Consider the following 21206-nt stretch of genomic DNA (forward strand, 5'->3'; position numbering starts at 1 on the left):
ACTCGGACACTTCGCTGGATTTCCTCAAAAGAGCTGGAAGGGAAATCACAGGGGGGAGATCAGCAAAAATCTGGAACAAGCCTCTTCTGAGCCCACCACCCCCCACCGTTATAAATATGATGTTCTAGTGCCCCCCCCCCCCCATGTACAATCACTGCTCATCCCATCCTCTGATCAGACCACAGAGCTCTCATCCAGTGGCGGCCCGTGCATTGTGCGCACACAGGGGCCGCCCAACACCACCGCCGCCCTCCCTATCCATGCGCCCAGCCCCTTTTAGGACGCTGGGCGCATGAATTCCTATGGCGGGGATTGTGGGGGGGGGGGGTTTGAAGCACATGATTGGAGCCAGAGGCTCTAATAGGCTTCAAAAAATCAGCTTTGATCGGGTCTCAGATCTCGTAACCCCCGGAAGCAATGTCAGGACATCAATTCCAGTTTACAGAAGACTTAGATCCCTTTCACACTGGAGGCGAATTTCAGGCGCTACAGCGCTAAAAATAGCGCCTGAAAAAAGCCTCAGCTGCAATCCCGAGGGCTTTCACACGGGGGCGCTGCGCTGGCAGGGCGTCACAAAAAGTCCTGGCAGCTGCTTCTTTGCAGCGGTGAAGGAGCGGTGAATCCTCCACCGCTCCTGCCCATTGAAAACAATGGGGCAGTGCCGTAATACCGCCGGCAAAGCGCTGCTGCGGCGACGTTTTGTGGGAGGATTTAACCCCTTTTCGCCTGCTAGCGGGAGGGGGGTTAAAACCGCCCCCGCTAGCGGCCGTATAGCGCTGCTAAAATGCCGGTGAAGCGGCGCTAAAAAAAAGCTTCGCTTTACCGCTGACGCCCGGGGCGGCTCAGTGTTAAACAGTGTTAATCTTAGTTTTTTAAACATTTTAGTCGACTAAATGAATACTATTTTAGTTGACTAAAATACGACTAAAGCTAAAACAATTGAGATGACTAAAATACGACTAAAACTAAAAGCCATTTTAGTCAAAAGGCTATGACTAAAACTAAATTGCAATTACTGAAATGTACTGGAGATTTAGTCGACTAAATATGACTAAAACAATTGCAGAAGACTAAGGCCTCTTTCACACGAGGGATCCGTATGTCCGTTTTTCATCCTTCCGTTTTCGGATGAAAAACGGACATACATTCATCCCTATGGAGCGTCGGATGTCAGCGGTGACATGTCCGCTGACATCCGACCCCGCTCCGATCCGAAAAGTGTAACGGAGGAAAAACCTACTTTTCCCTCCGTTTTCGGATCGGATCGGATGACGACGGACACTACGGTCCGTCATCATCCGATCCCCCCATAGGGGAGAGCGGCGCTCTGACAGGTCCGTCGCTGCACAGTGTGCAGCGATGCACCTGTCATCTTCCTGCTCAGCGGGGATCGGCGGAGCGATCCCCGCTGAGCAAGCGGATGTTCACGGGGCGGATCATGACTGATCTGCCCCGTGTGAAAGAGGCCTAAAATGGGACTAAAACTAAAACAATTGCAGAAGACTAAAATGGGACTAAAACTAAAACAATTGCAGAAGACTAAAATGGGACTAAAACTAAAACAATTGCAGAAGACTAAAATGGGATTAAAACTAAAACAATTGCAGAAGACTAAAATGGGATTAAAACTAAAACAATTGCAGAAGACTAAAATGGGACTAAAACTAAAATGCCATTTTAGTCCTAGGACTAAAATTAACACTGGTGTGAAAGGGGTCTTAAAGGCGCCAAATTTTTAAAAAATGACAGCATTCAAAACAGCCAAACTTAGGGTCTTATGGATCCCAGATTTCTCAAAAAAAGAGGACCTGTCACTGCCTATCACTGTCACAGGGGATGTTTACATTTCTTGTCACAGCAATAAAAGTGATCGGAATTTTTGTTTTTTTTAAAGGGACAGTGTAAAAAAAAAAAAAAATGAAATTGCCCCATTCCTCCGCGATCGCGCGCATGCGTCGTGCCAGCAAACAGCGTGCGTACCACACGTGTGAGGGATCGTCAGAGCGAGAGCAATAATTCTAGCGCTGGACCTCCTCTGTAACTGGTAACCTGTAGAAATTATTTTTTAAGCGTCGTCCATGGAGGTTTTTAAGTACTGTAGCTTGTCTCCATTCCACGAGTTTGCGCAATTTAAAAGCGTGACATGTTAGGTATCCATTTACTTGGCGTAACGTCATCTTTCACATATTACAAAAAAAATTGGGCTAACTTGACTGTTTGTTTTTTTTTTTTTTTTTTTATTATTATTATTCATAAAAGTTTATTTTCAGGGGAAAAAACTGCATTCGAAAGACCGCTGCGCAAATACCGTGTGACATAAAATACTGCAATGATTGCCATTTTTTCCCCTAGGGTCTCTGCTTAAAAATAAATAAATAAATAAATAAATAAATTATATATATATATATATATATATATATATATATATATATATATATATATAATGTATGGGGGTTCTAAGTAATTTTCTAGAAAAAAATGCAGATTTTAACTTGTAAGCAACAAAGGCTTAGAGCCCTTTCACACTGGGGCGGGGGGCGGCATCGGCGGTAAAACGCCACTATTATTAGCGCCGTTTTACCGTCGGTATTCGGCCGCTAGCGGGGGGTTTTACCCCCCGCTAGCGGCCGAGAAAGGGTTCAATACCACCGCAAAGCACCTCTGCAGAGGCGCTTTGCCGGCGGTATAGCCGCGCCGTCCCATTGATTTCAATGGGCAGGAGCGGTAAAGGAGCGGTATACACTCCGCTCCTTCACCGCTCCGATGATGCTGCTAGCAGGACTTTTTTTACCGTCCTGCCAGCGCATCGCTCCAGTGTGAAAGCCCTCGGCTTTCGGCACTTTCGGGCCGGTTTGCAGGCGCTATTATTAGCGCAATAGCGCCTGCAAACCGCCCCAGTGTGAAAGGGCTCTTAGGCATGAAGGTGTTAAACAAAAAAAATCCCAATAAGTGTATATTGCTTGGCTTGTGTGAAGGTTATAACGTTTACAAATTATGGGATATATACTTGTATTATTTTGGTTATTTTTTATGCTACTAATGGTGGCGATTAGCGACTTTATAACGGGACTACAATAGTGCGGTGGGCAATCTGATACTAACTGACTCTGGGGGTTGGTGGGGGGGGACTAACTAACTGACACTGACATCACCAGTGACACTAATACATTGATCAGTGCTAATACTATACACTGTCACTGTACTAATGACACTGGCTGGAAAGGGGTTAACATCTAGAGGGGATCAAAGGGATACATTTGTGCCTCACTATGTGTACTGTGTGTTGCTGTTACTAATAGATCTCTAAGTTTGCAAGGCAGGGATGAGAGAAACACAGAGATCGTTCCCCCTTTTTTTTTTTTTTTTTTTTAGAGCGTAAGGGAGGGTTATAAACCCTGTCAGTTTTTTGTTTCCATCTGTATCCCATTGTATCCCATTGGGGAGATTTTCCTTTACTTCCTGTCCCACAGACCCAGCAGGAAGTGAGAGGAAATCCCTCCAAATGGGTTGTCACCAGAACTAGTGTCCCCATTGGAGGATTTCCCCTCTATTCCTGTTCTGGTGACAACTCAATATTTGGGATTTTCTTTCACTTTCGATGACAACGGTAAGCAGGACACATAGAGAGGGTGGCTCTCCATAACGGGGACGCATAGAGCAAAAAAAAAAAACTGACAGGGGGTCTCAGCCCTCCCCACTCCAACCAAATCTAAAAACCGCCTTTAATTATACGTACTACCACTTTAAGACCCGTCCTTCTTCTGACACTTGATGCTTACAAGTTTAAATCAGTATGTTTTGCTAGAAAAATGACTTAGAACCCCCAAACATTATATATATTTTTTGTAGAGACCCTAGAGAATAAAATGGCGGTCATTGCGATTTTTTTTAATGTCACACTGTATTCATGCAGCGGTGTTTAAAATTAAATATTTTGGGTAAAAAATACACTTTAAGTGAATTTTAATGCAAAAAAAACAAAATATAAAATGACTATAGTAAAAAAATCTCCATAGGTGATGTTTAAAAACTTTTTACAGATTACCAGGTTAGAATTACAGAGGAGGTCTAGCGCTGGAATTATTGCTCTCGCTCTGACGCTCGCGCCGATACCTCACATGTGTGGTGCGAACATTGTTTACGGTTGTGTGCACGACCTACGTACGTGTGCGCTTCTGTTGTTTATTTTATTTTAAAAATGTTTATTTTTACACGGTCCCTTTCAGTAGTTTTTTTGATCATGTTGTTTGCATGTTGGCATGTAAACATCCCTTGGTAATAATAAAGCATGACAGGTCCTCTTTATGGACACATCTGAGGTCTATAAGACCCCAAATCTCTCCTCTACCCAAACATCACATCAAAAACAACAAAACAAAAAATCATTGATTTGATGCCATAAGCCAGAAGTGACGTCATTTATTTTACTATTTATTACTGGTATTTATACAACGCCTACAATTACATACACAGTATCTGACAAAAGTAAGTACACCCCTCGGTCACATTTGTGTAAATCTTTTCTTCTATCTTTTCATGTGACAACACTGAAGAAATGACACTTGTCTACAATGTAAAGTAGTGAGTGTACAGCTTGTATAACAGTGTAAATTTGCTGTCCCCTCAAAATAACTCAACACACAGCCATTAATGTCTAAACCGCTGGCAACAAAAGTCAGTACACCCCTAAGTGAAAATCTCCAAATTGGGCCCAATTAACCATTTTCCCTCCCCGGTGTCATGTGACTCGTTAGTGTTACAAGGTCTCAGGTGTGAATGGGGAGCAGGTGTGTTAAATTTGGTGTTATCGCTCTCACTCTCTCATACTGGTCACTGGAAGTACAACATGGCACCTCATGGCAAAGAACTCTCTGAGGATCTGAAAAAAAGAATTGTTGCTCTACATAAAGATGGCCTAGGCTATAAGAAGATTGCCAAGACCCTGAAACTGATCTGCAGCACGGTGGCCAAGACCATACAGCGGTATAACAGGACAGGTTCCACTCAGAACAGGCCTCGCCATGGTCCACCAAAGAAGTTGAGGTCACGTGCTCAGCGTCATATCCAGAGGTTGTCTTTGGGAAATAGATGTATGAGTGCTGCCAGCATTGCTGCAGAGGTTGTAGGGTGGGGGGTCAGCCTGTCAGTGCTCAGACCATACGCCGCACACTGCATCAAATTGGTCTGCATGGCTGTCATCCCAGAAGGAAGCCTCTTCTAAAGATGATGCACAAGAAAGACCACAAACAGTTTGCTGAAGACAAGCAGACTAAGGACATGGATTACTGGAACCATGTCCTGTGGTCTGATGAGACCAAGATAAACGTATTTGGTTCAGATGGTGACAAGCGTGTGTGGGGGCAACCAGGTGAGGAGGACAAAGACAAGTGTGTCTTGTCTACAGTCAAGCATGGTGGTGGGAGTGTCATGGTCTGGGGCTACATGAGTGCTGCCGGCACTGGGGGGCTACAGACCATTGAGGGAACCATGAATGCCAACATGTACTGTGACATACTGAAGCAGAGCATGATCCCCTCCCTTCAGAGACTGGGCTGCAGGGCAGTATTCCAACATGATAACCACCCCAAACACACCTCCAAGACCATCACTGCCTTGCTAAAGAAGCTGAGCGTAAAGGTGATGGACTGGCCAAGCATGTCTCCAGACCTAAACCCTATTGATCATCTGTGGGACATCCTCAAACAGAAGGTGGAGGAGCGCAAGGTCTCTAACATCCCCCAGCTCTGTGATGTCATCATGGAGGAGGGGAAGAGGACTCCAGTGACAACCTGTGAAGCTCTGATGACCTCCATGTCCAAGAGGGTTAAGGCAGTGCTGGAAAATAATGGTGGCCACACAAAATATTGACACTTTGGGCCCAATTTGGAGATTTTCACTTAGGGGTGTACTGACTTTTGTTGCCAGCGGTTTAGACATTAATGGCTGTGTGTTGAGTTATTTTGAGGGGACAGCAAATTTACACTGTTATACAAGCTGTACACTCACTACTTTACATTGTAGACAAGTGTCATTTCTTCGGTGTTGTCACATGAAAAGAGAGAAGAAAAGATTTACAAACATGTGACTGAGGGGTGTACTTACTTTTGTGAGATACTGTATATATCTGATTCCTCCTGTATTGAGTTGTATGGTAACTGTACTGTCTGCTCTCATGTTGTAAAGCGCTGCGCAAACTGTTAGCGCTATATATAAATCCCGTATACAGGGCTGGGACAAGGGGGGGTGGGCAGGAGGGACAGCTGCCCTGGGCACTGTGACATCATGTGAGGTTGGGGGGGGGGCACCACAAGGAGATGGGGGGAAGGGATTGTTGTTGGTTGGGGGAATTTGGGGGCAGCAGAGAGTAAGAATTGTTCTAGGAGGGGAAATTTGGGGGAGGGGTGCTAGGATGGGTGATTAGGGGGGATTTGTGTTGGGCGGGGGGGGATGGGGGAATAGGATTTGTGCTAAAAGAGGTGATATGGTAGAGGGGATTTGTGTTATGAGGGTACATTTTAATGAGGGGGGTTGGGCTAAGAAGGGTGATGATAGGATTTGTAATAGGAGGGGGGATTTGTGCTGGGAGGGGGGATTTGGGGTGGGGTGTATATGTACTCGGAGGGGAAATCTGAGGTTTGTGCTAGGAGGAGTATTTGGGGGGGGGGTTCAAGGAGAGAGAGGATTTGAACTGGGGGGATGGGGGGGGCAAAGATTTGTGCTGGGAGGGGCACTTTCAGCAGGGGGGTGGATTTGTCCTGGGAGGAGGGGCATTTTTTTTATTAGGGGGTAAGCATACAGATTACGTCTCCCTGCTGCTTCTAAAAGTGATCCAGCGGCTACCCATCTGCTTGGATCGCTTTTAGGGTGATGCGAATGGCTGAGATTTTTAACAGTTGCAGCCATGGCTCCGGTAAACACAGTAAATGTACGTTGGGGGGTCTTCAAGTGATAAAACCATGAAGAAAATAATCTCTAAAATGTATAACCATGGAATTCTTTTTTTTTGTTTTTTTTTTTTTTTTTTAGTGTTTGGATACAGGGAGGAACAGTTTGAAAATGTTATTTGGTGATTTGTGGCCGTCTGTGTTCCTGATAGAGAGATTTCCCGTCACTTCCTGTCTTGGAGATACAACAGGAATGAAGGGAAATCTCCCCAAAATGCTGGAGTGTCCCCCTCCTGTCTCCAGGTGTCCTCATTGGAAGATTTCCCTCACTTCTTCCTCTTAACATTTTCTCTCATGCCGCGTACACGCGGTCGCACTTTCTGACGGGAAATGTTGGATGTGAGCTTGTTGTCGGAAAATCTGATCGTGTGTACACAAGTCCGTCGCACAAAGTTCCACGCATGCTCGGGATCAAGCAGAAGGAGCCGCACTGGCTACTGAACTTCATTTTTCTCGGCTCGTCGTACGTCTTGTACGTCACTGCGTTCTCACGTTCGTAATTTTGGGCCAACATTTGTGTGACCGTGTGTGTGCAAGACAAGTTGGAGCCAACAACCTTTGGAAAAAAATCCCCGATTTTGTTGGCGGAAAGTGGAAAGTCCGATCGTGTGTACGGGGCATTAGTGGTCACCGGGACATGTAGAGGGGGGTCCCTTCTCCTGGGGGGGGGGGCAATGGATCGATTAGGGCGATGAAATCACGTGATTTTAGATGTATAAACCAGGATTGGTCCTTCTAATTATAGAAATATTCAGAGGAAACACAAGAGAAACAAAGACAACAAACAATAACAATAAAGAGTGAAGCCCCGCCCACATCCTACATGAACATTGACACTTGTATCTAATAATATTGATACTTTGTGATTGGTGAATTGACACTTGTATCTGATAATATTGATACTTTGTGATTGGTGAATTGACACTTGTATCTGATAATATTGATACTTTGTGATTGGTGAATTGACACTTGTATCTGATAATATTGATACTTTGTGATTGGTGAATTGACACTTGTATCTGATAATATTGATACTTTGTGATTGGTGAATTCCGATCTCTCATTCCTCATTATCCGTCATTCACCTTCATTTCACAATATTGATTTCATATGATTGATTATTGATATTGGGGATTGTTATGTGTTGTGTATGAAGAGTTTTCACCATTTAGTTTTGTTACTGTAGCCAAACCCTCATATCTATGACATCTACAGGTATAACAGGGGGTGAAGCTGAGTGTGTGTGTGTGTGTGTGGGGTGGGGGGGGGGGGGGTTGATTGGAGTGAAGCTGATCGATGGATGAGCGTTGGGGGAGTAGGGTGAAGCTGAGTGAGGGGGATGAATGGATAGAGTAAAGCTGAGTGGTGGATGATTGGATTGAAGCTGAGTGTGTGGTGGGGGTGATTAGAGTAGAGCTGAGTGGGGGGGCAGAGTGAAGCTGAATGGGGGGGGGTGATTTGAGTGAAGCTGATCGATGGATGAGTAGAGTAAAGCTGAGCATTCAGGGAGCAGAGTGAAGCTGGGTGGGTGTGTGTGGGTGGGGGGGGGGGTGATTGGAGTGAAGCTGAGTGTGTGGTGGGGGTGATTAGAGTAGAGCTGAGTGGGGGGGGGCAGAGTGAAGCTGAATGGGGGGGGGGTGATTTGAGTGAAGCTGATCGATGGATGAGTAGAGTAAAGCTGAGCGTTGGGGGAGTAGGGTGAAGCTGAGTGAGGGGGATGAATGGATAGAGTAAAGCTGAGTGGTGGATGATTGGAGTGAAGCTGAGTGTGTGGTGGGGGTGATTAGAGTAGAGCTGAGTGGGGGGGGGCAGAGTGAAGCTGAATGGGGGGGGTGATTTGAGTGAAGCTGATCGATGGATGAGTAGAGTAAAGCTGAGCGTTGGGGGAGTAGGGTGAAGCTGAGTGAGGGGGATGAATGGATAGAGTAAAGCTGAGTGGTGGATGATTGGAGTGAAGCTGAGTGTGTGGTGGGGGTGATTAGAGTAGAGCTGAGTGGGGGGGGGGGGGCAGAGTGAAGCTGAATGGGGGGGGGTGATTTGAGTGAAGCTGATCGATGGATGAGTAGAGTAAAGCTGAGCGTTGGGGGAGTAGGGTGAAGCTGAGTGAGGGGGATGAATGGATAGAGTAAAGCTGAGTGGTGGATGATTGGAGTGAAGCTGAGTGTGTGGTGGGGGTGATTAGAGTAGAGCTGAGTGGGGGGGCAGAGTGAAGCTGAATGGGGGGGGGTGATTTGAGTGAAGCTGATCGATGGATGAGTAGAGTAAAGCTGAGCATTCAGGGAGCAGAGTGAAGCTGGGTGGGTGTGTGTGGGTGGGGGGGGGGTGATTGGAGTGAAGCTGAGTGTGTGGTGGGGGTGATTAGAGTAGAGCTGAGTGGGGGGGGGGCAGAGTGAAGCTGAATGGGGGGGGGGGTGATTTGAGTGAAGCTGATCGATGGATGAGTAGAGTAAAGCTGAGCGTTGGGGGAGTAGGGTGAAGCTGAGTGAGGGGGATGAATGGATAGAGTAAAGCTGAGTGGGGGGATTATTGGAGTAAAGCTGTGTGTGTGTGGGGGGGGGGGGTAGAGTGAAGCTGAGTGTGTGTGTGTGGTGGATGGGAGGTGATTTGAGTGAAGCTGATCGGTGGGGGGAGTGAAGCTGATCGGTGGTGGGGGGGAGGGGGGAGTGAAGCTGATCGGTGTGGGGGGGAGGGGGAGTGAAGCTGATCGGTGTGGGGGGGAGGGGGAGTGAAGCTGATCGGTGGGGGGGAGGGGGAGTGAAGCTGATCGGTGGGGGGGAGGGGGAGTAAAGCTGATCGGTGGGGGGGAGGGGGAGTGAAGCTGATCGGTGGTGGGGGAGTGAAGCTGATCGGTGGGGGGGGAGGGGGAGTGAAGCTGATCGGTGGGTGGGGGAGGGGGAGTGAAGCTGATCGGTGGGGGGGAGGGGGAGTGAAGCTGATCGGTGGGGGGGGTGAAGCTGATCGGTGGGGGGGAGGGGGAGTGAAGCTGATCGGTGTGGGGGGGAGGGGGAGTGAAGCTGATCGGTGGGGGGGGGTGAAGCTGATCGGTGGGGGGGAGGGGGAGTGAAGCTGATCGGTGTGGGGGGGAGGGGGAGTGAAGCTGATCGGTGTGGGGGGGAGGGGGAGTGAAGCTGATCGGTGTGGGGGGGAGGGGGAGTGAAGCTGATCGGTGTGGGGGGGAGGGGGAGTGAAGCTGATCGGTGGGGGGGAGGGGGAGTGAAGCTGATCGGTGTGGGGGGGAGGGGGAGTGAAGCTGATCGGTGTGGGGGGGAGGGGGAGTGAAGCTGATCGGTGGGGGGGAGGGGGAGTGAAGCTGATCGGTGGTGGGGGAGTGAAGCTGATCGGTGTGGGGGGGAGGGGGAGTGAAGCTGATCGGTGTGGGGGGGAGGGGGAGTGAAGCTGATCGGTGTGGGGGGGAGGGGGAGTGAAGCTGATCGGTGGGGGGGGGTGAAGCTGATCGGTGTGGGGGGGAGGGGGAGTGAAGCTGATCGGTGTGGGGGGGAGGGGGAGTGAAGCTGATCGGTGGGGGGGAGGGGGGAGTGAAGCTGATCGGTGGGGGGGAGGGGGAGTGAAGCTGATCGGTGGGGGGGAGGGGGGAGTGAAGCTGATCGGTGGGGGGGAGGGGGAGTGAAGCTGATCGGTGTCCTCCCCTCCCCCCGGTGCCGTGTTGCGGTTTGCAGTAGTCGGAGGAATGCGCCCCGCCCATGTCTCCGCCCCCGCCCCGCCTCTATGACGTAATGGTGGATGTAATGATTAGCATGTGCGGAGATCGGGGGATCGGAGGACGGAGGGCGGCGGATGGTGGTCGGTAGTGGAGATCGGAGGTCGGTAGAGGACGGAGGTCGGGCGGTAGATGGAGGATTCCGGGCGGCCGGAGAGATCAGATTGCCGGCATGGCGTGATGTGTACTGCGCTACTGCAGGTGGGTGCTCCACTGGGGGGGAGGGGGACATACCGCTGCAGGTAAGTGTCTGTCATGGGGGGGGACACTGCAGAGCTATTTATAGAGGGGGAGGGGAGGGGTACAGGTAGGTGATGGGGGGGGGGGATCCGATCACAGTGATAGAAGTTCTGTATACAATGTATATATAATATAGAGAGAAGAGATAGAATTGTATACAATGTATATATAATATAGAGAGAAGAGATAGAATTGTATACAATGTATATATAATATAGAGAGAAGAGATAGAATTGTATACAATGTATATATAATATAGAGAGAAGAGATAGAATTGTATACAATGTATATATAATATAGAGAGAAGAGATAGAATTGTATACAATGTATATATAATATAGAGAGAAGAAGAATTGTATACAATGTATATATAATATAGAGAGAAGAGATAGAATTGTATACAATGTATCGGATGATTCCCGGGAGGAGATAATAATAATCTGATCGGGAGAGGAGTTACTGCAATAAAGCCTCAGGTAGGTGATCAGTGGGGGGGAGGGGATGGGGGGGGGGGTCACTGATGAAGCCACAGGTAGGTGATCAGTGGGGGGGGGGGTCACTGCAATAAAGCCTCAGGTAGGTGATCAGTGGGGGGGAGGGGATGGGGGGGTCACTGATGAAGCCTCAGGTAGGTGATCAGTGGGGGGGAGGGGATGGGGGGGTCACTGATGAAGCCTCAGGTAGGTGATCAGTGGGGGGGAGGGGATGGGGGGGGGTCACTGATGCTGCCACAGGTAGCTGCTGATCTTATACTGTAATGCTTTACACAGAGGGGGGGGGGAATGAGAGGCACCCCAGCAATAAATGGGGTGACTGCAGTCAGGTAGGTACACAGGGGGAGGGGGGTCATCCTATGTACTGGGTGCAGTAGGTAGGTAGGTCCCCTGGCATGCACAGAGTGGGGGAGGTTGCAGTCCTCTGTACAGGCAGTGGGGGGGGGGAGACTTATTTTTGGGGGGGCCCCTGCAGTCCTCTGAAAGTACACTCCCCCCCCCATCTATAATGTGCAGCTTCAATATTCTGCTGCGTTTCTCCACCAGCCAATCATCATTAATATTCTCCTCTGGGGGGCTCCAGCGCTCGGCTGCTGCAGAGACCCCCCCCCCCCCCCCCCAACCTCAGATTGTCATCTTTCCCAGGCAGCCAATCACAGGGCAGGAAATCCAGCGCCGGCCCTCATGGGGGGCTCATTCTCACCGCTCCATTCATTAAACGCTCGCCCGTGTCCGGGACAATCCACCTGTTAACCCTTTTGTGGGAGGGGACTGGGATTTTTTTGCACAATTTACGGTTTTCCTGATGCGCGGGGGGGGGGGATGGGTAGAGGGAGCGCGGCGATCGACGTGTTATCGACTTTCTACAATGCGTCCAATTCTATTTATTGCGAATAAACTGTTACAAATCGCTGCACCGCAATGTTTGTTATTTTTGGTCTTTGATGTCGCGGTCCCCCGTCTGTCCCGGGCGCCAGTTATAAATTGTGACCCTGCCCCCCCCCCCCCCCCCCCCCCCTCGCTCGGGCTGCCGCTGCGTTGAGTCACGGGCTGAGCGATCGTCCATGGTGTCACCTCCATTCTTCTTTATTTTTACAGTTGTGAGCATCGCCTTGGAATGCGGGTGTGGAGGGTCCGAGGAGGAACCCGCGGGGACGCTGGATCTGGACGGGAGGAGAGCCAGTGAGGAAGACTATGCTCCGGGCCGAACGACGGAGATCTATATATAAATCCTCACCACTGCAGATTTAATTCAGCCGCCCCGGGGGAGGGGGAGGAAGAGCCGCGAAGAGAGGAGGAAAAAATATTCCGAGAACAAGAAAAGCATCGTCTCGGTTTTCCTGAATCGGCAAAGTTTGTTTTTTTTTTTGTTTTTTGTTTTTTTTCCCGGTGGAATCGGTCGATCGTCTGGTAGAATCATGATGTTTCGGGATCAGGTGGGAATGCTCTCGGGGTGGTTCAAAGGCTGGAACGAATGTGAACAGACCGTGGCTCTGCTCTCCCTCCTGAAGAGGGTCAGCCGGACGCAGGCCAGGTTCCTGCAGATCTGCCTGGAGCACTCGCTCATCGATTGTACGGAACTTCACATACTTGAAGGGGAGGCCAACAATCCCGGTGAGTCGACTTTTTCTTTATATCATTTTGGCTTTTGTAAAAGTGATAAATGGTGGTAAAGGGATGCAGAGTGAACCTTCGACCCCCCCACCCCCCACCCCCACCCCCACCCACGCTGCACGCCCGCTGGTGACATCACTGCTCCGGAACTAAAGGGTGGCCGAGGAGGCGGCTTCCGGCCTCCATAGACTTCAATGGCAGCGTTTCTTATCACCATTAAAGTCTATGGGGCCCAAAGCATGCATTTCTGCCTCTGTGCTGCGCGTTTCATGTTTTACCGACGCGCATTTAAAAACGCCCTCTGAACCGCCCGGCTACACTCACGCCTCGTTCACAAGGGCTTAGAGATGCGGCTAAAAACAGTGGCCGCAAGAATATTTTTTTTTGCCTGCTACCATTGATCTCAATGGAGGTGGCAGGCTGCGTCAAAGCCCGGAGTTTTGCTGCATCTAAGCCCTATATGAAGGAGCCGCAAGTGTCGCTGGGCGGCCCAGGAGGCGGCTTCGGGCTGTAGCTTTTGGCCCCGGGGGGGGAGGCGGCTTCGGGCTGTAGCTTTTGGCCCCGGGGGGAGGCGGCTTCCGGCTGTAGCTTTTGGCCCCGGGGGGAGGCGGCTTCCGGCTGTAGCTTTTGGCCCCGGGGGAGGCGGCTTCGGGCTGTAGCTTTTGGCCCCGGGGGGGAGGCGGCTTCGGGCTGTAGCTTTTGGCCCCGGGGGGGAGGCGGCTTCGGGCTGTAGCTTTTGGCCCCGGGGGGGAGGCGGCTTCGGGCTGTAGCTTTTGGCCCCGGGGGGGAGGCGGCTTCGGGCTGTAGCTTTTGGCCCCGGGGGGGAGGCGGCTTCGGGCTGTAGCTTTTGGCCCCGGGGGGGAGGCGGCTTCGGGCTGTAGCTTTTGGCCCCGGGGGGGAGGCGGCTTCGGGCTGTAGCTTTTGGCCCCGGGGGGGAGGCGGCTTCGGGCTGTAGCTTTTGGCCCCGGGGGGGGGAGGCGGCTTCGGGCTGTAGCTTTTGGCCCCGGGGGGGGGAGGCGGCTTCGGGCTGTAGCTTTTGGCCCCGGGGGGGGGAGGCGGCTTCGGGCTGTAGCTTTTGGCCCCGGGGGGGGGAGGCGGCTTCGGGCTGTAGCTTTTGGCCCCGGGGGGGGGAGGCGGCTTCGGGCTGTAGCTTTTGGCCCCGGGGGGGGGAGGCGGCTTCGGGCTGTAGCTTTTGGCCCCGGGGGGGAGGCGGCTTCGGGCTGTAGCTTTTGGCCCCGGGGGGGAGGCGGCTTCAGCTTCTCGCTTGGGGCCGGAGCTTCTCGCCCGGGTGTTCTGCTCTGTGGTGGATCCCAGTACCTTGGCGGCTGCTTGTCGCAAGCAGTCCGATTCTTCTGTTTGCGACAAGTGCATTCGATGTGCGTCAGAATTGCGCCGGGTTCCATTCCAGCCTGTGACGCGTTCAGGTCGAGTGTTGCCCACTTTCATACTGAGCGATTAAAAAAAGCAGATTGTTTTCCCATTCGCACCTGAGTGTTGTCACCTGTCGCTTGCATCATCTTGCGCATTTTTTGGCTCCATAGACTTCAATGGCAGCGTTTCTTATCACCATTAAAGTCTATGGGGCCCAAAGCATGCATTTCTGCCTCTGTGCTGCGCGTTTCATGTTTTACCGACGCGCATTTAAAAACGCCCTCTGAACCGCCCGGCTACACTCGCGCCTCGTTCACAAGGGCTTAGAGATGCGGCTAAAAACAGCGGCCGCAAGAATATTTTTTTTTTTGCCTGCTACCATTGATCTCAATGGAGGTGGCAGGCTGCGTCAAAGCCCGGAGTTTTGCTGCATCTAAGCCCTATGTGAACGAGCCGCAAGTGTCGCCGGGCGATTTAGAGGCATTTTTAATGAGAAATGCTGTTAACACTTCAAAGAAACAGAACATGTAAAAAATGCGATATTGACCTCAATGGAGGCGGCAGGTTTGCGGCAAAGCCCGGAGAACATTACATGCGTGCCGCGGTATATTCTCCGGTCCACCTGTCAAAGAGGGGGTAAAATAATGGCGGGTGGACTGGACCGTGTTCCCGCAGCACGTATGTCATGTTCTCCGGGCTTTGCCGCAAACCTGCCGCCTCCATTGAGATCAGTGGTAGCAGGCAAAAAAATTATTCTTACGCAAAAATATTGCATTTTTGACATGTTACGTTTCTTTGAAGTGTTTACAGCATTTTATTAAAAACTGCCTCTAAATCGCCCGTCTACGCTCCACCTCGTTCACAAGGGCTTAGAAATGCACCAAAAAACAGCGGCCGTACTTCTATTTCTTTTTGTGTACTTCAGTTGATCTCAATGGAGGTGGCAGGTTGCAGCAAAGCCTGGAGCTTTTAGCCGCATCTCTAAGCCCTATGTGAATGAGCCGCCAGTGTCCCCGGGCGTTTTTTTTTTTTTTTTTTGCCACATCTCTAAGCCCTATATGAAGGAGCCGGAAGTGTCGCTGGGCGACTTGGAGGCAGTTTTTAATGAGAAATGCTGTAAAAAAACCGAACATGCCAAAATTGCAATCTTTTTAGCGTGCTACAATTGATCTTAATGGAGGCGGCAGGTTGCGGCAAAGCCTGGAGAACATGCCTTGCACTTTGCGGTACACTGTCTGGTCTTCCTACCATTGTTTTACCTCCATCGCTCCTTTGCAGGCGGACCAGACGGTGTACCGCGGCGCACGGGTCGTGTTTTCTGGGCCTTGCCGCAACCTGCCACCTCCATTGAGATCAATTGTAGCACGCCAAAAATATTGCATCCTTGATGTGTTCAGCGCGCGTTTCTGAAACATTCGTAGCATTTATGAGATAAAAACGATATAAGCCGGAGGTGGCGTTTGATATGTGTGAAAGGCGCCTTGAGCACGGGTTCACACCATAGCGGCGTTAAGCCACATTCGGCATTTTGCTGCATCCCCAAGCGCGGGTGAAATAGGCCAATGGGGGCTCAAAATTTTGTGTTGGCGCTACCCATTCATTTAGATAGGGTCACAGTGCACCATGTTTAGCAATGCCACGCCCGATAGCGCGTTACTGTGCGTTGTGTGCTGCAACACAAGTTCCCTCCCTGTAGTGTGTGTGTGAATGGCGCCGCAACATCATAAAGCAAGCGCAGCGCACAGGAGTGACGCCGGCGTTCACTCTGAACACACAACCTGCGTCCCAGGCACTGTGTGCGCAGAAGTGGATGGGCTAGTGCTGCGGGTAGTGTGCGCGGCGTGCTGCGATCAAGGAGGATGTCGGTGATATCTCAGCCCACCATTAAGGCTTGGTTCACATTGCCACGACTTGTCATGTGACTTGGGAGTTCAAAGTTGCATGACAAGTCGCACCCCCCCCCCCCCATTAACCACAATGGAAAGGTTCTAATTGGTGCGACTCAGAAAAAGGTTCCTGCACTACCTTGTGGCGACTTCACCACGACTTCTGTTAATGAAGTTGCGTGACTTTCTGGTCGCAGTAGTGTGAACCGAGCCCAAGTCTGTGTTTTGAGAAGTAGTGAGCATAGCGCGTCCTCCAATCAGAATGCAGATGAGCGCGCTTGCTGCGAGCGGTCTTCTAAATGAGCTGTGAAAAGTGAGTGTGGTGATTCGGGGAGTACAGAGAGGGCGGGGTGATGAGGCGCGGCGTTCTCTGTGCGTTTGGCCGGACAGCTTCCTATGTCGTGCAAACTTTCTACAACGTCTGTTGGAAAGGGCGGTGCGCTGGACGCAAGATTGCTGTGCTGAGAAATGCGCTATGTCAATGTTTAGCTCATCTTGGAGGAATTGTGTGAAGGGGTCATAAACGTCCGATCGACGCATCGCTAAAATCGAAGACCGGGAACGTTTGATGAGTTTCCTTCTTGTGACGTGTTTTATAATTGGAGAGCGCAGAGCATTTATTAATCCTCAGACGTATCGTTTAGATCCCTGGTGACCTGCCTGGGGTCGCATGCAGCCCTTGGGGACTTATTGTGCGGCCCTCAGGGACTCTGCTCTTCTGTTCTCTGGCCAGTGAAGATAAAATTATTCTTCAGACTGGTTTCCAGGTTTTAATGATTTGGTATATATTTTTATTTTCTCACCATCGTACTTTTTGGTTTTTATACTGGATCTCAGAGAAAAGTCTCCATTGCTGTTTGCCCAAAAGTTAGCTGCGAACACCCTGATTGAACTTTCATCAAGTTGAGCTGGTTGGACATCCCATTCTAAACCCATGGTGGATGGTATGGATCAGACCTCCTCTTGTGTCTGAACATCCTCCACTCTTCTGGGAAGACTTTCTACAAGACTTTGGAGAGTCTCTGTGGGAATATGTGCCCATTTGTGAGGTCAGGTAGTGGTACTGATATTGAATGAGAAGACCTGGATCAACATTCCAATTCATCCCATAGGAGATTTAGTAGGGTTGAGGTCCGGGCTCTGAAGGCTACTCGCGTTCCTCCACACTGTCTTTATGGGAATGTTGGCTGGGAAAAACTGGCTCATTCTAATTCACCCCAAAGGTGTTCAGTAAGGAGGGCGTCAGAGCTCTGTGCAGGACACTCTAGTTCCTCCACACCAAACTTGCCAATCTGTGTCTTTATGGAGCTGGCTATGGAAATGGTGGTCTGAGGTGGGGAGCATGCTGCAGGTTTGATTGGAGCCATGCTGCAGCAGACAGAGCCTTCAGACTTGGACCGAGAGCCAGGCAAGATGCCAAAGGTGGGGCACCAAGGAGGTTAGTGTTCCTTTTTTGTGGCAATCAGTAGCCTGTCATGGTGTTGTAGTGTTTGTAGGATCCCTGCTGGGCCTTCAGGTTTTCTCATAAGATTCCTGCCTGGTGTTCCAGGATTCCTGGCAAGTTGCTTGCTGGTTCTTCAGGATATCCGCTTTGGCCTTCTAGCATTCCTTGCAGGACGCTTGTCAGTTTTTCCAATATTCCTGCTTTGGTATTCTAGGATTTCTTTCAGGATCCTTGTTGGTTCATTCAGGGCTCCTGCTTTTGTCCTTTTAGGATTCCTGAGAGGGTACTTGCTGGTTCTTCCAGGATTTTTAAGACTCATTGCAAGATCCCTGCTGGACCAAGATTCCTAGGACCTCCAGTACCTCCCAGGATTACCAGAGTTCCCAGTAAGAATGCTGAGCATATCCTCTGACCTGAAGGATATTAAGAGTCCAGCCTTTGCAGTCTCTGGTGCTGTGTCCTTTCATCAGCTACTGGAGAGCTAAGGTATAACGCTTGCCTGATAGCTGCCAACCCAAATTGACCTAAGTACTTTCTTCCTGCTATGACCTCTGCCTGGACTTGACTACTCTCCTGTCTACGGCATCGTCAACCATCTCTGCATCACAGCCCTTCTGTCCCAGCAACCCTTTGGTGGTATGATCTTGATGTGTGTGACCTGGTGCCACTTTGTAGCAAAACTGGGGACTACTAAGGGTACCAGCCCATCTCCACCATCGGGAGCTCTGATGGAGACCAGCTGGCGCTTGGACTTAATGCCTTGGGTGGTGAGCCAATGTTTCCTGCCAAGGGGCACCATAATACATGGGCTTCATTTTGGTGTCCCTTTTTTTTTTTTTTTTTTCTATATTTATTTTAAGCTTCTATTGCTGGCCGATCACAGAAAAGTCACTTTTCTGTGCCAAAATGGGAACTTTTACCTGAAGTTCTGACCGTTAACTGGTGGCTCTTTATGAACATATGTTTTTATATTTCTTTTTTGGATGTGTTTTTGAACTGAGCCCCTAAAGCGTTTCCTGTTGGCTGGTCACGCTGATGCCTCTTCACCTTTTCTGAAATTCCTACTGGAAGTGATATATTTTTCTGGCTCTTTGGTCACCCTCTGCCGAGCGTTTCCTCCTTCTCTCTCCTGTCACTATGCGTCTTCTGTTTTCCGCTATGTTGGTGACTTTCTTCGCTGGCTCTCTTGCAGCTCCTTCTGGAATCACTGAGGCAGGTCACGTAGAGTCTGGATTTTCGAGGCTTTTTGGCAAGCCTTGCTAACTTTTCTCTTTTAAATAACGTGCTGCATAAACATGCAATTACTACTCAGCGCAGATTATTTTCTGATGTGTGTTTAACATGGTAGATTAAAGGGGGGGGGGAAGTGACTGCATGACTAGTTATTTTCTCCTGAATGGGGGATGATTTCCCTGACGGAGTCTCAGCGTGTTATTTTTTTTTTCCCCTATAAATGGAATCATCCAGCATTTCCTTTTTAACCTGCCAACTACCCACTCATATTTTTTTTTTTTTTTTTAAGTCTCGGACCTGTGCGCTCTCTCTGATTGGCACACAAAGGCGGTGTGAGCGGTGGGTTCGGTTGCTGGTGTCTTTGTACTGTGTGAAATTCCTTGGGCCTAGCTTGCTGCAGTATATATGCAACAGAGCTCCCAGTGTTTGCACTCAGCGAAGAATGCGGTGGGAATCCGTCCCAGCTGTTCTGTAATAGAGCCTGCCTGCTTTGGCAGCTGCTGCGTCTACCAGCAAGGAGTCGGGAAGGCCGCTCTCTGGGATGGAGATCTGGACCTAGAGCTGAGAAGGTGGTCGGCCGTGTAGGCGCAAGTCCTGGAGCTTGGCTATTGGCCGGCTGTCCCATAAACATGTTTGGTTCGTTTTATAAGTCTCTGTCTATGGGATAGGGAAATTGAAAACTGCCTGACTTATAGAGAGCCGAGATAACAATTGGAAAATTTTGAAAACCATCCCTCCTAAGAGTCTGATAACTCCTAGCATACGAAAAGTCCCCCCCTATAAGTCATAGTCGGCCCCCTTTTAAAACCCGCAGTGGGCCAGTTGGCCCCTTAAAATCCTCCCAGGCCCCCCCACACTATGTGTGTCTTTTTTACTATGTACTGGCCATGGTTCCCCTGCCCTGGTACTTTGAAAACTCTCTCCATGTCTGCACCACAAACCAGGTGGGAGCCCTCCTGATTAGCAATAGAAGGTAACCATAGCTGCAGCTTTAAAGGTAACCTGTCATGAAGGCTGCCATTATTTTTAGGTTTTGTACCTGGCTGTCAGGACGATGCTTTTGATTCTGTACTTTGAGTCATTGGCATTGAAAAACAAGACTGAGCACCCAGTATTAGAGGGCTGAATGCATGTGATGAGCCCAGAGATCCTAAGCAGAAAATGGTATTCAAGAGATTCCCCCTGAAATCGCTACAAGGAAGCCAGGGGAATCTGACTTGCCTTCTTCCTACCCTTTCTGAAAAGTCTTTTGAAAGATGAAATCCAGGAAGGGAACCATCCACCCCATAGCTAATCGTGACGCTTCCTCACTGCCAAGTAGCAAGGTCCTTTGGTGCTCACATTGTTTGATAACGAGGACACTTCCCATTGGTTCATCTTGAGGCTCCTTAAGGTCCTGGTTCCTCTGGTGAGGCTCCTCAAGATCCTGCTTCCTCCTGGCCGGGCTCCTCCTCGGGTTCCTGGCTCCACCCCTGGCCGGGCTCCTCCTCGGGTTCCTGGCTCCACCCCTGGCCGGGCTCCTCCTCGGGTTCCTGGCTCCACCCCTGGCCGGGCTCCTCCTCGGGTTCCTGGCTCCACCCCTGGCCGGGCTCCTCCTCGGGTTCCTGGCTCCACCCCTGGCCGGGCTCCTCCTCGGGTTCCTGGCTCCACCCCTGGCCGGGCTCCTCTCTTGGCCGGGCTCCTCCCCGGGGTCCTGGCTCCACCCTTGGCCGGGCTCCTCCCCGGGGTCCTGGCTCCACCCCTGGCCAGGCTTCTCCTCGGGTTCCTGGCTCCACCCCTGGCCGGGCTCCTCTCTTGGCCGGGCTCCTCCCCGGGGTCCTGGCTGCACCCTTGGCCGGGCTGCTCCTCGGGGTCCGGGCTCCACCCCTGGCCTTTAAATGTATGTATTGTATCATCCATAGCATGAGCCTGTATGTGCTGCGCAGGCTTTTGCGTGCTCCAAAATGTACAGGTGAGAAATATCTGAACTGGAGTATGGACAGTATAAAGTTGGTCACCCTGACATGTAAGTGGTGGCGGAATAATAATGTGTGTAATAATTTTTTATTAAAAAAAAAAAAAAAAAAATTATAATAAAATATGGTTAATATTATAACAACATTTATCTTATCATATTTCTAGCCCTCTAAATGGTTTTGCATTTTGGTGTGCATACATTTCTTCACTCTCGCTGCGCTTTGCCTGTTGCCGGCCGCCTGCTAATTCAGTCGCTGCAAAGCCGGGCGAATAAAGCAGACTGCGCCGATCTCCTCCCTCGTGCAG

The 21206-nt window shown here is 50.3% G+C and overlaps 1 protein-coding gene across 1 annotated transcript in view; it reads left to right on the top strand.

The window, feature by feature from the left end:
• Positions 1-10653: 10653 nt before the first annotated feature.
• SAMD4A (sterile alpha motif domain containing 4A) overlaps positions 10654-21206 on the top strand; it is a 97414-nt gene continuing 86861 nt past the window's right edge. Inside the window, 2 exon segments of the mRNA XM_073610299.1 lie at positions 10654-10863; positions 12495-13010. Of these exon segments, the coding sequence (XP_073466400.1) occupies positions 12815-13010 (196 nt within the window). The 5' untranslated portion in view covers positions 10654-10863; positions 12495-12814.

Source organism: Aquarana catesbeiana, linkage group LG13, assembly GCF_042186555.1.
Source record: "Aquarana catesbeiana isolate 2022-GZ linkage group LG13, ASM4218655v1, whole genome shotgun sequence".
NCBI classification, from domain to species: domain Eukaryota; kingdom Metazoa; phylum Chordata; class Amphibia; order Anura; family Ranidae; genus Aquarana; species Aquarana catesbeiana.